A 17,895-nucleotide genomic window follows, 5' to 3' on the forward strand; every position below is an offset into this window, starting at 1 on the left:
ACTGACTGAATAAACTAAATAAAGTAACTGCCTTTGTTTTCATGACTTAAGAAACAAATGGACTTAAGAACTTTATACTGTTTTACCTTCACTGTATTTGGCGGACCCTGCCACCTTTCTACCTTCAAATATTGTTCTGGGGACCTTTTTCCTCTGAGAATGGGATCTTGTTTTAGTTTGTATTGTATTATTACCTCATTAATATTTTACATTTTAAAATTCTGCCTTGGAATTGTGATTTCATTTTCACTACATAGCGCCACTTTAAAACCAGGAAAGGACAACAGTTATACTACATCATATAATTATATCCAGACAGTATATAGTCTCCGGTCACAGTAATAACCAGAAATATGTGTGCATTTATTGGGCCAGCCCCACCGTCAATGTTCACTTGAGAGCGAGACATTCGTCTTTTCACTAAGAGGTGAATGAGACACAGTCAAAAGCTGTACTGGGAAAGAGTTAGGAGACTAAATGGGCTCTGTGTTACCATCTGTAGCAATTCACTTTTTTATCGGCCATATGTGAGCGGATTGTAATGTGATGTGAAAAATTAGACCCCTCCAGTCTCTTGTAGTTGTCTATACAAGCTTGGAGACAATTTTTTTTTTAGGTTGCTCAATGCTGGACTGTAGAATTCTTTGTGAAGGACACTGGTTGAATTTTCAGTCCAAAGGATATGACTTTGTGTACGTACTCAAGCACCTTTTCTCAGTGCCTCTCTCTCACTCCGCTAACAGAGAGCAACAGTAGCTAACATTTAGACATGGAGCCGCTTGGCTTCCAGCACAACACAGACGTTCCACAGAGCCCCTTGAAACCTTGAGTGTAGACCATTAACAACATGTCACACATGGAGCAGGACATGAAAAGTTTATCTTGCACATAACCACACAGCATACAAATGTGTTCTTTGAAAATACAATTTTACTCTATGATGTTCATACAACTGCTTTTATTTTTTGAATTTTTTTTTTTTTAAATAGTATTTTCACTGTTGAGGGAAGTTAAAACTCAAAAGGCAGACTTCTCTCAGCATTGTACACATACTGGCAGTAAAAGTGAAAAATAAAAACTAAAAGTTCAATATACAACACATGGTAAAAATAACAAACAATAACTTGTCAAGCTCTATGTTCTGGCATTCATTCATCAGAAAACTAGAAAATGATACATTAGAGAGGGAAGTAAGATACCACTGGAGCCCTTTGGCATTCTCAATCGCAATGCTCCGCTGACATTCTTTGTTTTCGTTGTGTTTTCATTTGCTCAGCACCTATAAAATCAAATCAAAAAACTGAGTCCCTACAGAGTTAGGATACTTTGATCCCTGGCTATTGCTCTCACAGTCTCCCAACTCCCATTTCATGAAAAGACTCCTGTATCAGCTGTTCTTTTTTTTTTTTTTAGAAGCAGATGAAGTTGAGAGACTCAGATCACTGTTGGACTTTGAATCAACTTAAATGTGCAGAAAACCTCAGTGAGCATAAGGTAGTGTTCGTTTTCTGTCTTCTACAAAGCATTGTACAGTCACGTTATTTACATATTCAGTATATTACAGCGCACTCTTTTTACTCTCAGTAGCTTGTGTGGTGCGTTCGATGCAGTGCTTGCTCACTCTCCTTCGTGGAGAGGGCCCCTTCCCGTCTCTCTGTGCTTCTGTGACTCATCTATTGTCCTCAGATTGGTAAATGGCAGGTTTTAACTGTGAGTGGGTGTCTCTGAGGGAAAGAAGGGGCCTTTGTGACGAAGATTATCGAGAGTCAGGGTGTCTGTCAGTTTTCTGAAAGACTAGAATACTCTGAAATGCACAGGTGGAAATGCATAGTGTATTAACTGCAATGAGTACAACATTTCATTAGGAGAAGCATTAGCTCTGTTAGTGTGTTACAGTACTGCACCTTTGAGAAATGATTCACCTGTTTGGAGGGAAGCTGTTGTGAAGTTTGGGTTGGTTGTTCTTTGGAGGCACATGGTTGATTTTTAAGGTTGCAGGCAGACATGGAGTGCTACTTTAGTTGAGAGGAAATCAAGAAAATGGCTTCACACGCAGTCCATTTCCACCTGCAACAATGTGCAAGGTTTTCTACAAAACACAAAGTTGTGCCTAACAGCGCTCTTCCCTGCTTCAGGGAAGGAGGGGATTCAGCTTATCAGGGGCAAATAAGAATCATTTAGTCCCCAATTAACCCCTCAGTCATGATGCAGCAAACACCCATGAAGATCTCAGCACCTATTCATACATTTCTCTGAGCAGGGTGGTGATGTAGGACTATATCTCTGGTCCCCCCTTTTTTTTTTCTTATTTCATCGGGTTAGACATTAGCACTTGTTCAAGCGTTGTGAACGTGGGCCATAGGTGAACTGGATGTAAGCAACATGACCACAGCTCTATCAGCTGAGAGTCACTCTGCCTACAAAGCACAGGATGCCAGGCGCAGCAGGCTGACCCCAGACCAACTGTTTGAGATTGATCTAGATAAGGCCCTGTGTGTTCTTTTGGGCTTACAAAGCTGTGACACATGGGCAGTTTTTGAGGCAATGTTGTGCAGCATTTATTCCCATATCTTCTGCCTAGTACAGATGTTGCTCATTGTCATTGACTGACTACCTTACTGAGTCATTATGCTGAGAATACTGTGAAATTCCCTGCAAATGCCTCTAGGCAGCAGTGTCATCACAGTTAAAAGGACAGGGTGATCCTGGACTAGGGCTCCAAGCTGCACCAGGATACCCAGGATTGTTTTGTTTGTTTACATTCCAATCTAAAACATCTCCCCACTGGTCAAAGCTTTTATAAATATATTGGAAATCATCCCCATTGCCTGAATGAACTGCGTATGGATCAGTGCTGGCAGACTGAAGCTCTGGTCACTGGAGAGAGTCCAGCAGGGGGCAGGAGTGTGAGCGGATGTCGTTGTGTTTGTGGATGGCCCCGTCCAAGTCCACCGGCCGTCCATTGACACTGACCTCCATACAGCCGCTGTAGGGCGCCGACACCAGCGTGTGCACCAGCGGGACATCTGAAGGGAAGAAATGACAACATGAGATCCAACAGATGGACTGAGCCTCAACTGTGAACTCTCAATGACCAAGCAAAACTATGTTATTTAGTATTAACCAACATTTTAGCAAATAAACATGATCGTTCTCATCAAGTTGTCGAACTTTTGGTCAAAATGACAAATTCCTTATTATGGTTTCTTTCTAGTTTGGGGACTGTTGGATAACATAAATTATTTACTCAGCTATAGTACATGACAACAGCCATTCACAAAAAGAAGGATAATTTATTGTTGACATGCTTTGGATGATTTAGACAGATGTGGCTGAGGGAGAGCCTTCATGTTTTAATATGCCAATTTATGGTTCCTTATGTCTGCCAACTTTAGATGCCTCTATCATTTTAATAATTATCTTAAATATAATTTTAAAGAGACTACAAGGAACTTTTAATTGGCTATGAAGCAGTCTCACTTTAATACTGGTGCTTCTTTATGACCTACATAAGAACAGAGACCTTGGTGAAAAGTTCGACTATTTCTGTATAATTACTATGGTTATTTTTAACACCAGCCCCCGGGTCGGATTCTGACTTATCCAGGTCGAAGATTATGAAATCATGAAATCTATATTTCATGAGGAAGCGTTGAATTGAGGGGTTTCATGGCTTGAGTTTAAAAGCTGCTCTGTAGTCTGGTGGTATGGCAGTATAACAAGGTTTCACAATTGACGTTTGTCCACAGAGGGCTCAAAAAAGAAAAATTAAATCTTCTTGTAGTAGCTTCAACTACAGATAATTTCTTAAAACCCCAAAATACGGCTTGTAAATGTGCTTGTCCTCACCAGGGAGGCCTCCTATGAAGGTGCTGGACTGTGACAGGAGGTCAGTGGGAACATCTGCATCTTCACTTCGTCCAGGCTGGCCGTCGACCAGCAGCAGGGTTTGGTTGCCTGAGATTGTCACCTGGATTTTATGGCTCTCACCGTCACACAATGGGGCCGGAGAACTGGCGATGATGACATCTCCTACAGACACCAGAACAAACTGAAGACGCAGAATGAATCAGTAGAGAGATCAGACAGTCATTTTACAAGTATACAGAGATTTAGGTACTCACATCTCGCCATTCATCAGTGCCGGGATGATAGTCGGCTAGAGCAATGGAGAGCGGAACTCTGTCCTGGTGAACGAGTGCAAACAGCACTCCAATCGCAGACGTGGGACGCAGGTTCAGCTGGACGCTCAGGTTCTGTGATTCTGAAGTGATGAGAACAGGAAGTGAAAGAACAGCAGGTCATGAACTTCATTCACAAACAGACCAAACAAAATGTTGACATAAGAGCAGGCGATGATGGGAGCCAAGTAACATTCACCCAAACAAATTAAACATTGACTAATAACGTCAGGGAGACGCAGTTGATCTCAGTTATGTAAAACCTCGCTGTGCTATGCATCGCATACCCCCACATGCACACATTGTACCATAGCTGATATTGAAGAGAGCGAATCCTGTGCCGGGGTAATAAGCTCCAGGATCCTCAACGCTGAAACACTGCATGTTGTCGTTGGACCGAATGGTTTCTTGTATGGATGTATCTTCACCCGTCAACCACCTCCAGTCCCTCATACAGCCATCAAGACGGGGGTTCACCTGCATCATAATTACAATAGTTGAGAAATTTGTAAAGAACATCTCGTTTTTGTACACACTTAAGTAAATACACAAGCACATACAAACAACCACCTGATTGACGAGGCCGTCCTCTCTGAAAGGAACTCCTCCCACAGTAAGGTTGAGCTCATGCATGCCCTTCTTTAGCGTGAACAGGTCACCGTTTACTGCAATCTTCATGACTGCCTCCCTGTCGATCTTAATCACTAGACTCCGCCCCTGCTCCTCAACAGAGATCTATGAAAAAAAACAGGATATTAAGGAGCTTTTAATCAGTTAATGAAGATGATGTAGACAACAACATATTCCTGTTAATGACAGAGAAATTTCCAACCTTTCTCCACTGGCCGTCATTGACAATGGGTCCGCTGCTGGTGACCCTGCTGACTGTGCCGTACTTCAGCTGCAGTTCCAGCTTCCCATGGTGCATTGCCAGCACAATCCACGAGCTGTTTAGGTGACCTCCGGCAAAGAAGATGACCCCTTCAGGGTCGTAAGTGCGGAAGTCAAACTCTGCTGAAAAGCTGGAAAAAGAGGAGCCATGAATGTATATGTTATTATGATAAAGATAAATGAGAATCCATTCGAAAACGCAAAAAGAGAGAAACAATTCCTTTTAGTGATCAAAATATTCAGGGTATGTTTCATCTGTTATCCACTTGGCACTCAAACAAAGTGGGTGGAATTTTCCCAGCTATTAATAGATTTAATCGTGACTATGTTTGGCAAAAACACATTCCCCCTTCAAATTAGGATTATTAGGCCTTGAATTTACACTTTGAACTGTTCAGCTTGCTGTATCACTTTAAGACAAACATGGCCTTTTAAAACAAAAAAACATGAGCAAGAATTAAAACAGGATTAAAGTCTAAAGGTTGAATTATGCTTCGTCATAATACACATAAATGTCAACAGATTTTAAAAAGCTGACTGATAAAAAGCTCCACAGAAATGGGCCACTTACATCCACTTTTATGCTTAAATGATTTAAAACTATAATAAAAAAAATGTTTCTGGCTATATATATATACTTTACCTCAGGTAAAAACATTGAGACAGTTTGTCAGTGATGTTTGTTGTTGGGAGACAACTATTGAGGGAGTTGTGCATCTAAAGAAAACTTTCTCACCCAGTCTGAATCCTCCTGCGGAAACGAAGCCTCACCACCGGCACACCACTGAACATACGGCCCAGGTAGAGGGAACGAGAGTTCCTCTTCAGAGACGGCGTCATACAGGGAGTTAAAGGCTGTGAAAACACAGACAGACAGAAAACAAGCTAAAGATAACACATGCTGCTACTTCAAACTTTGTTTGACTCAGTGAAAATGGTACAAGAATGTAGTTTATAGTTCTTATTTGACAGTAAAAGTGAAAGCTGAACTATGAAATTGCTGTTCAATATTTGCCACAGTTAATGTATTTCACCTTACAGCTCCTGAGGTCCTGGCTCAGCTTTGTGCCCTGACGACCATCACAGAAGCAACGGAAACTCCCTGGAGTGTTCAGACACTCCTCTGCACACACACCTGTCTCACACTCATCCACATCTGAGAGTTGATGGAGCAGGTTGACAAGATAAAAGAGAAGGAGAGATGATAGCCAGACAGAGAATCAGAGAGTTCAAAAAGTTATCAGAGTCAAATTGAACTTTCAACATAAACTTTCAAGGATCTAACATCAGTTCTACTGGCATGAAAAAAAGGTTTTCCTGTCAACATATCTGGGAACTAAAACAACACTTGAGTCAAGTGGTCTTTGACGTTGTTTGGGGGGAATCTCCCTGCTTCATATACAACCCTACATGGCCATGAGACTGGCTATAAAAAATTCTCAGAAGAGAGACATGGAGGTTATGAAAAGTCTGGTTCCTACTGCAGAGCCAAACAGGGCACAAAATGATTAATGACTCTGGTTCAAGTTTGTGAACTCTTGTTTAATATTTTTACCAACAGACCTGAGGGTTGTGGTTATTAATCTTATCATGTTATCTTTCCAATTCCAAGGCAGCATTTCAGGCATTGAGTCTAAAAGTGTATGTTGAGCAGTCAGCTAATACCTCTTGCTACAATTTTAGGACAAAACACGAGATAAAAGTTGCATTTCTTACATCTTGTGCTCGTAATTGCATTTATTATGTTCCACTAAGGCGACTTGAAGATTTGGCTCGATGGTAGTGCTGTGTTTGCACCGATGGTTGTTTTCAGGTCAAACGTTTCAAGTGTGATTTGGTGTTCTCAAGATGACGAGATGTGTCTTCTGTGTTTGTGAATTCTGACTACTGCTTTTAAGCGAATGTATTTTGCATTTAAGAAATATATGTGTCCTGACTAAATCTGAAACAGAAACTACTCTGGCAATAACATTATGTAACAAGCAAATATAAATCACAGAGTCACTGGCGTAGTAAACCCCTGAAATAAACTTCTTCTGAAAGCATTGAGACGGTGACCTGTCACCTACTTATACAGAATTTCTCTGAATGTCTTTGCATTCCTTTCCTGACCCCCACAACACAGCTGCATCGCGACCTGCTGAGGCTGAAACTGCTCCTCTGTCAGTTCTCATGAAACTCTGAGTCTGTTTGTGTCTTACCAACACAGCTCTTGGTTTCATTGTCATAGACGTAGCCGACATCACACAAGCAATCGTAGCTGCCCTCCTTATTCTCACACTGTGCTGTTCCACAGATACCTGGATCCTCACACTCATCCACATCTGAAAAAACACAAAAATGTGGTCAGCTGGACAGGAAATAAGAAGATAAAAGGCAAACTTCTGAGATGTGATCTGAGGAGGTTATTTGAACCTGTGCTCATTAGTGTCACAGAGAAATGTGTCAAAACACCAGATACTTACTTTAAAGGACTGAGTTATATTTATTGTGAGTTCATGAACATTTATATCATCAATAGAGAGCAATATTTAAAAAAATAATAAATACAGAAAACCTCCCCTGTAAACAAAGATTGTTCGCTCAACCTAAGTTTGTAATGTCAGAGTGGGTTCAGGGTCTGAGAGGTTGAAATGTTTTGCTTTAACGCTCAAAAAAACACATCAGTTTCCTCATACTGTCCCCCTTCAAGGCCCCCCTCCCTAAAACCCAGTCTCCTCTGATTAGTCAGCTCACACAGGCCTGAGCCAACATCACCGGCTGTGTCTCCAGTTGCCTCTGTCTTGTTTTCATCTTTCGGTTAACTTCACTTCTACTGTGGATATAGGTATATATGTGCAAATGTGTGAAATGTTGACGTGGTGTGATGTCAAAAAGTCAGGGAATTAATGCCGGAAATACTGACGAGGCATTTCAGAAACTTCAGGAGGTTCAGGAGCTTTTCTGTGAGAGAGAGAGGATCTGTCATCATGACACTTTGGGGTTTTTAACTTTTAAGACCTTTTACATGTACAGGAATCTATGTGATACACTGCAGGAGGGAAAAAAACTAAGAAAGCAGAGAGGTCTCCTCTAACAACAAAATGTATTCTTCAAGACAGTTGAAGATAATCATGTTTTAAGACAGAATAACACTGCCATGAGAATTACTTTAGGGACCTCAATCATGGAAACTCTTCATATTCCAAATCCTTCCAAATTAATTAAAAATATGTATGTAATGTATGTAACATTAATTGCAGCGATTTCATATCTGTCAAAATGCAGACTGTGTCAGACAGTGTTTTTCGTGTAATACTGACATGAATCCAGTTGTTATATGATGTCCATCTATACTTTGTGGCTTACCATTACACATGTGGCGTCCTACCAGCATGTAGCCTTGGTGACACGAGCAGCGGTAACTGCCCATAGTGTTGTTGCACTCGTGGTCACACCCTCCGTTTCTCTTGCTGCACTCGTCGACATCTGCAAATAGGATGCAGGAAAAACATCATCATGGGCTATGTGCAACATCGGGTTGTTTGGCTGGTGTAAAGATTTCCCACAGTAAATCAGGATGAGTCTGTATTAAGTGTCATTGTTTTTCAAAGATATGGAAAGTTTGATGCAGTTTGAAAATATCACTTTAATGTCTTATACATTTGTTAGACGCCTCACAAATAACTGCCACACTACATCACTGTAGAGGAGTGTTGCAGCTGAGTGTTTAGGAGGAGTGCGGTCGTCAAGTGGAAAAGCCTCAGACCGAGTCAAACTCAATCTGTTTTGGTTTCCTCTCGCAGTAAGGTGGCAGGATGAGTCACAGTGGAAATGTGTGGAATGGTGGCTGTGCCATAAATCAGAGAAACATGTTCCCCTCTTGCTCACAGTGAGCCTTTATAAATTATCTGTGCTTTCCAGTTCCTCTTTATACTCTTAATACTGGTCACGTTTCCCTTCTAAAAATACAACTGTTAGTGTTACTTTCACTCTATTCAGAGGAGATGCAAGCCTCTCCTGATTATCTATACACTGTGTATAGCTTTGACCTCTAAACGGACATGCAGTCCCATTGGGGTTTCCAGTAGATGCAGTTCATATTGACCTGAATGACACACAGATAATTAATAACAGCATAAGCGACAACAACAGCTGGCCATTAAAGAGACATGTCAACAATAACAGTTGCAATTGTAAGATAAAGCCAAAACACTAGAAAAACATGATTCAAATGAGCAAAATGAGACACAAATTACTACAAAAGCTCTGGCTTCCCATCACTGTCATGTTCCATTTACTGTATGTGTTTGTCTACTGGTGGATGGGACAGGATTTGTCTGTCACAACCAAGGTCAAGTGACCATCACGTGTATCTGCAGACGCTGACTATGGCACTGAATGACGGTGCAGAAAGTTCAACCTTTGCTGAGTACCAGCACACAGTGTCCGACTATATATCCTCTCTCACTTTCCACAGGGATGAAAGTACCTTTCTCACAACTGGCTCCAGCCCAGCCTGTGAAACAGTGACAGAGGAAGTCGCCCTTTTTGTCCTCACAGCGCACCGTACCTCTGGCATTACAGGGAGATGGGGAGCACTGGTCCGGAATATCTATGTAAGCATAAGAAAACAAAGACAGACAGAGAAGGAAGTGTTATTATTGCTTTAAAATTGAGTCTCTACAAGCAGGATGCAACAATGTGTGTAACTCTATACTCACACCAGACAGAGGAAGGGCATCTCTTATGTTCTGCATATCAGGAGTTCAATATAAATAGCCTAATGCTGGCTAAGCTCTCAACCGGAGATGCCCTAATTCCATCCTTCCCAGCACACCTGTCCTCACAAAAGATCAAATGGAAATTCATCCATCTGCTCTTTTTTGTTTGCCCTGTTTTTCTATTAAATAATTTCACTTGAGCCCCTTTCACTCCAAGCTTGTGTATGCGAGCACATGTGCAGATATTTTCTCTCCCCTCTCAGTTTCCTTTTCCTAGCAGTGGAGTTCAAACTCCAGCTAACATGCCCGGACTTGTCAGGCAGTTGGAGAGAGAAAAAGGACAGTGAGGGGAGCATGAGAGAGATAAGCTCAAATGTGAAACACAACTTTCAATCACGCCATTTTTATTGTTTCACTGGATTTCATCAGTGAAACAACCAATGTTTTAAGTGACTGAAGCTTATATTAGCAAAGTCTTTCAGAGCTTTAACATGTGCCAGACTCAGCATGACGATGAAAATAAACCACAACACATGAATTGCTTCCAGCAAAGTGGTCAGGGTTAGGGTTAGGGCTCTGAGAGCTACTCCAAACCTAAAAATGGATTTTAGGTGCATTATCAGGTTAAATATACATACATAATATAAAAGTCAGTTTTAATTTAGAGGCAGTATTGCCTTAGAATGCCATCATGGATACCAGAACTAATATCAAAATTAAGCCTGTAGAGCCACATATGTGTAATGCATTTTATTTATTTTAGCTAATAGTTGGTTAATTGGGTAAGTTTTTGACAAATCAGGAATTGAAGTCAAATAATTTTCTGTAAATTTGTCAAAACATACTACATACATACATGACATAATGAAGTTAAATCAATATGCAGAAGAACCTTCATTTGATGCATCTTTGTCAGATGTTTACAGAGACAGCCAAACATGTTTTAACAGAGTAAATTTGATGAAACGAAGTAACACGTGTTTTCTGTATCAGTTAAAGTGAAACTCTCCGCAAAAAACAACCAAGGCTTTATTTGTGAATATATACGAGTCAAACCTTTGTGTGAAAGCATAATTACGGCGAAAGAGGCACTGAGATCTAAGATTTACCATAGCTTAGTTTTCTGGCAAGCTAATTTTCAATTGAGTGTTTGGGGCACTCTTATGCTAGCATCAAAATCGCTATTTTAATGCCAACTCATGTTAGTAGCTGCATCTCCGGCGCGCCGCCGTCATTGGCAGACAAAAGTATCGATCCTCGAATGCGACCTAACAGGAAGGAGAGTAATGGTGGACCGCTCCTCAAGCAGGAGTAACTGCAGGAGCCTCACTGGTTTACTCTGCTTAACATTTTAGAGGTCCCTGAACACCACGACAACTCTAATCTCATTTAATAAAGCACACACTGTGGGGATACCCCAATGATGATTTGGGCAGGCCTGCAAAAGTTTAAAGAGCAGCAGCAATGATTTAGTAGAAACCAGCAGGAGTGGGAGAATAAACAGTAGCTATGTGTGAAAGGATGTAACTGATTCCACCAATTATCAGAATAAAATTCCACAAGGAGCCACCACAATCTGAAGGGACAGAACCGAAACAGCTCGACTGGAATTAAATTTCAATTGAGCTGAGAGAGAGAGGTGTAAACCATTGATGAACACTTAACAGGAAAATATTATGACGTTATAACCATGTTAACACATCCACAATCCAATTGTTTCTCTCCGGTTGGAATAAATACATTCTTTCTGCACATGTTATAAACACATGGGGGGGAAACTAGGTGATGTGCATAACAGAATGGTTGATGAATCTTTTTGTTGGTGATCCTAGAAGTCTTAAGGATTGCTCAAAAGGCTCAAAACAACAAGTGAGTCAAACAAGTGTTTGAAAAGAGGAACGAAGCTAGAAACCACTGAACCAGAAACGCAAACCTTGTACCAAAGACAGTGTGGGACCATCTTGAAAACTATAAAACAGACAAGGTGAATGAAGGAATTTCTCAATGAATGTTTTCTTCAATTCCATCTGAATAGGTGCTTCACAGTAGGCTTAGTTATATTCTGTCTAAACGCTTTGGGGCATGTAAACCCACATCGTATCAGATCACTTTATTAAGCTTCCACATAAACAATTCAGTTAGAATTTCTGATCTGAATGATTTCAATCACATTCAATATGTATTCAAGAAATATTGTCAATGTTACACCAGTGATTGTCTTTTTTGCACACAATCAAATCAATCAGCTGTTGGTAAATGCAAATATAAAGTCCAAATTAAATCATTCTACAACATGGCATATTTGTGACATTGCATGTCTGTATTATATCATCAATAAATCAATGCAATGTCATTATCCTCTTTGATACTGGAAAACCACCCACCTCTTGTCTGTACTGAGACAGATGGGCAGAGATTTGCAGGAGAGACAGAGAGAAGTGGTGAGGGAGATAGGTGGTGTGCTGACAGATAGATAAAAAGGGGAAAAAAGAGCTGCTGTGCCACAATGCTGCAGCTGAGTCATGGAACCCCCCCCCTCCAGGTTCCTCAGCCAATAGCAGCGAAGCCGGTTGCTCCCTGTATCCTGATGCAGCAGAAATCCTGTGCTCCACTCACGTCAGACTTTTTTTTACACGTCACTCCTCCTGGAGTCAGCTCACGAAGAGGCTGGTGCAGTCAGCCAGAGGGAGAGTGAGTGAGTATATGACGACTGAAGGGGTGTGTTGCTCATTCACCAATGTGCAGCATCACTGTGGCAAAGTGCTGCAAGGTTACTCATCGATGCATCGGCTCACACACATATAACACAGCCAATGTCACAGAATCTTTTAGGTGTGTCACGCTGCAAAAACCTGGACTTGCCCGTGATATTCAGCACCTTTTCCTCATCTTTCTTTTTCTTCTAAGAGAGAGTGTCTGAGAGTGATGCAGAGCTGGGATACTGCAGTGCAGCCCAACCCAACAGTAAAACTACTCTCTGGTTGTAATAGTACTTACACAGTGAAAAGAAACAGGAAGATAAAACGGCATAAGACTTACTGTGGACACATGTAACCAGATCCTCTTTCTTTTTCGCAGCATCTCCAAACTTATCCAAACAGGCTAGACAGAAACAAAAATGAGATTATAAACATATAATCAGTCAAGATGGCTATTATAAGAAGAGGAGAAGAGTTATAGTCAGAATGATCACCTACCTAAATACTTGGGGTAGAAGTAGTCCTAAATCAGGGAGCAGATATAGAAAGAGAGAGGAATAAAGTTACTTAGGCATATACACAAAAATCAAAACAGAACAAGAATATCAAAATAGAAGATAACAATCAGAAGAAGAGATTCTTGTTTGTACTTAACATAATCTGAAAGGAAACCAAAAAAAGTTCATTCCTGGGCTCTGTGCACATACTCATGGGAGTAAAAAGTCACCATTAAAGACAAGTCTGACGTGTGTGTATGTGTTTATTTAGTATTCAGGCGAAGATTACAATACAATTACTCTGTAATCTGTGTGTGTGTGTGTGTGTGTGTGCTCTCTCTCTTTCTAATGGGTGCGGCCCTTTGCCAAAGGCTTCCTGAGAATTCTCTACATTCCTGGTAGTAGTAGCATCCCTCCCGCTTCCTGGCTGCAGCCCTCTTCGACATGTAGGTCAAAATTTGGGATGATCTATCAATGGAAAGACTGGAGCTTCTGGTACACTAGGAGCCAGATGCAGCAGGATGAGGTAAAAAAAAAGTCTCTTGAATAAACGTCTGCTAAAGCTAGGAATATATTACACCATCAAATCTGACTTTACCCCTGATTAGATGTGACAACAGATTTACACTGATCAGTCCATTTGTGTGTGGTCCAATAACTAGTTTGGGACAATTAATACATTTTAAACAGCATAAAACATAAAAAATCAGTTGTGACACCTTTTTTTTTTTTAAATCAGCTTTCTGTCCCTCTGAAAGGGGTGATCTAACTCTTGGTGTGATAGCATGTGTTGCAAAGGATAATCATCAAGTATGACCCAACTCTTTAGCTCTGCAGAAAGCTGCAGCAGAAGGAAATGCAGTGTCAGAGACAGGCAGAATGAATAATGCAGCTATGAATGAGACTGCAGCTTTGTGGCACGACTTTGTAGAAAACTACAGGCACGCAAAGGCTATTCTACTGGGGATGTGCGTCCCAGACTCAACCAAAGGGGATGTCACCTGACCTCACCCCTTTCCTCTGAACCTGGCTCAACTTCACTTTAATCCTCCTTCCATCGGCTTGCATGTCTCTCCACTTGGCTAATCTAACGTGAATCTCTGAGTCATTGATTGCCTCATTCACTCCATCCCCGCTACAACTCACAACAGCAAAACTCAAAGAGCAAGAGCGACCACTAAAGACGACGGCAAGCACTGGCACGATGCTAACATTTACTTCAAGAATCAAGCAGTCAATCACGCAAAAACCGTTGACAACGTCAGGATATACTAGTTGCTGATATTTCCCGGCAGCTAACATTTTAAAGGTCATGAGTCTGGATTACAACGCACACAGGTGTCTGTTAAAAGAGTTGATAGTCTAAACTTTCAGCTGATGAATGAATACATTGCCACTGGCCACGTATTCTGACACATCTCTGGAGCTATAGCACATATTCAATAGGCTTATGTATTCACAGGGACGGAAAGGCTGATCATTCATGAAGCAAAAATAGAAATTAATCTGCAGTAAATATTCCTGATCACACACACAGCGTGATGGATTTGTTTGTTGGTAAACATCGTATAAAAAAAGAGGGTGGGAGCATGTACACAGATTAGTGAGGTAATGTGCATTACTGTGCTGAATGAGTCACATTCTTATTCTCTGACAGAAAACAGCTAATCAGCTCCCAACGTGACCAATCAGAATCAGAGGAGTTGGTTTGCGTTACTCACATGGACTTGTGTTCATATGCAAAAGTGGACGCATGTAGTCACACAGCGCTACAGATAGACAGATGGAGAAAAGATTTCCAGGTGTTTCTCATATTTGACAGGGGCTCACGCCAAGCAGATCTCCAATAGACATGGCCAAAATATCAACAAATGAAATATATTCAAGATAAAAAGTTGACACAGAAGTGGCAATGTGTGTTCATGTGGTGCACATAGATATGAAGATGGGGGGGTGGAGGGATGGCAGTGTCTTCGCTGAAACTGTATTTCATAATCTAAAGCTTAGTCACTCTGACTCAATGTCTGTCACAGAAACAAACAAGAGAAGACGAAAACAAGCCTTTGTATTTGACATGGGAATATTGTGTACACTGACAGCCATCAGCAGCCCTGGACTTATTGGAGCATGAACACCAGCAGCCCAGACAATGAATCATTAGTCTAGTGTTACATTACCGTCACCAATTCACAGTCAATATGAACATGATGTCAGTAACCGACCTTTTAGATATATGTCTGAGCTGGATTTGGCGCTCTGATTAGTTAACACACTTCACTGAGTTGTAAGTGCTGCAGTACCTCAGTGGAGAAGAAGCCAGGAGTAGGTAGGTGTGGTGATGTTATGTGTGTTTTGGAGAGGAAACCTACATGCAAAACCCAACAACTTTTGCTGGTGCCACCAACGCACGACATACTCACCGTCTCCGGGTCGTTTTCAAACACTTCTCTGGCCTCTTCCTTGGTGCACCTCTCCTCCACGCACTCCCTCTCCAAGTGTCCTTGCTTCGTCTCCTCGAAAACTTGATTCGCTCTCCTGTGTCTGCTCAGAAACTGGTTCGCCTCTTGCGGGGACAGCGAAACTACAGAGAGACACCCCGAAAATACATTCGTTAACCCAGGGGAACAAGGGAAGGTCAGGCAACTCTGGAGTGAAGCAATATTTTGGCTCTGAAAAACGAAAACAGTCGGGAACGGGTTGCGAAACATGTCCGTTTAAAGCACCGCCAATGTCGTTAATAACTGCATGTATCATCACCAGCCACAACACAAATGTCAAAGGGGACTTAGCGAGCTAGCTAGCCACCTAGCATGTAACTGTTTACTTACTGCCGTGGGACCAGCGGGCGACCAGCAGTATTAGCAGGGTCGCCGATGAAAGGGACTTTGTCGGGGTCCGCCGCATTGTTTAACCGCTTGTATCTGCGCCTCGCCACAGAAACTTTCTCCTGCTCAGTCCTGTAGTCTCTCTATGTCAGCGCACCGAGCCGCGGCTAACGTTAGTGCGGAACACTGCAGGTATTCAGGTACCTCCGACCGTTAACGTTGTTTTTGTTTGTATGTTAAATCACCGCTGCGAGCTAAACTGTCGTGTGTTTACCCCGCATAGCGTTCATCACACGGCAAACCAAGAAAAAAATCCTCTCTCTCTCTCTCTCTCTCTCTCTCTCTCTCTCTCTCTCTCTCTCTCTCTCTCTCTGCGGTTCAGCGCGTCCCCATTGCGGTCTGTACTTTAATTTTTGGACCTCCTCTCTCGTGTGGAGCCCTGTCCCTCTCTGGCCGGACCGAGTCCCCTCCACTCTCTGCGGAGAAACACTGCACGGCGCTGCTGCTGCTGCTGCTGCTGCTACTGCTGCTTCAGGAGGGGGAGTAGCTCTGAGAAGTGCAGGCAGGAGTTTGAAACGATGCAGACAGACACCTCTCCCCCATCCACGCCCCCCCGCCTGCAGTGTGTGTGTGTGTGCGTGCGTCAGTGTTAAAAGTGCCCAAAAGTCATGATTGCCCAAAACTAAAGATATCGTGGTAAAACATATTCACGGTAAAAGTAGCCTCGTGCAAGTTGTACTTTAGTAAAAGTCCTATTGTTTCCTCTATGTTCTTAAAGGTGCAATATGTAAGAATCTGACCGATAATAGATATGGGCACATAATGAAGTTATAGCAGATAAATAGAGCTGATAATGCCAAGCTAAATCCCTTTAGTTGACTTAAAGTAATAATCTATCTATCTATCTATCTATCTATCTATCTATCTATCTATCTATCTATCTATCTATCTATCTATCTATCTATCTATCTATCTATCACCAAATGAGTTAACACAGTGATGATTGAGCCCACTGATGAAAGGTATTGCTTGTATTTGCTGTAATACCAAAGATGTACACTGGATGTCCGTGGTCGGTGACTTTCCTGGAAAATATCACAAGCGGCGCAAAGTTAGTGACGTGTTCGCCCAGCAGTCCTTTGTCAGCCAGAGAGAGCAGGTGACTCACACGGGACAGGGCAGTTTTGTTTTGTATTAGTGTGTTTTGATAGGGTACAAAATCAAACTGAGTGATCACAAGTCCATTCTGTCTCCTCTGTAGCATGTAGCCATGCTAAATAACATGCCAAGGTACTGACCCGTATGCTCTGCCTCTGATTTCCTGTCATGCCTCTGAGCATCAGCCTCCATGGATGTGTTTTAAACTGGTGGACAATGCAAAGCTGAGTGAATACAAATGACACATTATGTTTCACTCCACTGTAGTTTAAGTCATTCATGTCTATTTCACCAGCTTTTGTGATTGACCAACACAAAATGACATGGGCTACATTTTCTCCAAAGGTTGAGTTGGAGGCCCCTGCAGCCAGCACCACTGCAGCTGAAATGGACTGCCCTCATTAAAATGAATGGGAAAACCTGCGTTTCCACCACACAACCTGATCTTATCTGGATCCAGCCTCACACTTCTAGCACAGGAATAGTATTGTAAGTTAAAAATTAAGCACAGGTACCTGGGGACAAGAAGTTCAGTACTTGGTTACATTATCTGATTGATAAAAGAAAAAGTAATTTAAACCTTAAAGGATCTAGAGTAAAAGTTATGCAGCGGTTGGTTTTATTTATTTATTTTTTATCACTGATTTACTATAATGTAATATAAACAGCATTTGATTGTAGTAGACAGTCAACGGAGAGTTCATTTGACTTCTTTATAGCCTGTTGGGTGCTTAAGTCTACAACAATGCATCATATTTTATAAGACGTTTGTATGTTTTGTATTGTAACTCTCAACTATGTCAGCCTTAATCTGTGAAGTCAATCTGGAAGTTTCTAGTTCCTCTTTAGTGGTGAAATCCGATCATACATCACACAGCTTACAAGAAACTGTCAACGCAGTTTATTTTCAACTCTTACCTACTTTTTCCAAGTAATTTTCC

At 41.6% G+C, this 17,895-nt stretch overlaps 1 protein-coding gene across 1 annotated transcript; it reads right to left on the reverse strand.

Annotated features, from left to right (window-relative positions):
• Nucleotides 1-862: 862 nt before the first annotated feature.
• gas6 (growth arrest-specific 6) lies at nt 863-16,275 on the reverse strand. The gene is made up of 15 exons (XM_037095042.1): nt 15,800-16,275; nt 15,392-15,552; nt 12,973-12,997; nt 12,815-12,877; nt 9,544-9,666; nt 8,421-8,540; nt 7,274-7,396; nt 6,107-6,228; nt 5,809-5,927; nt 5,014-5,203; nt 4,752-4,916; nt 4,490-4,658; nt 4,125-4,264; nt 3,850-4,051; nt 863-3,026 (listed from the first exon to the last, which is right to left on the reverse strand). The coding sequence occupies exons 1-15, from the start codon at nt 15,873-15,875 to the stop codon at nt 2,875-2,877; spliced, it is 1,950 nt and encodes a 649-aa protein (XP_036950937.1). The 5' UTR covers nt 15,876-16,275; the 3' UTR covers nt 863-2,874.
• Between the last annotated feature and the right edge of the window lie 1,620 nt (nt 16,276-17,895).

This window comes from Acanthopagrus latus, chromosome 4, assembly GCF_904848185.1.
Source record: "Acanthopagrus latus isolate v.2019 chromosome 4, fAcaLat1.1, whole genome shotgun sequence".
Taxonomy (NCBI): domain Eukaryota; kingdom Metazoa; phylum Chordata; class Actinopteri; order Spariformes; family Sparidae; genus Acanthopagrus; species Acanthopagrus latus.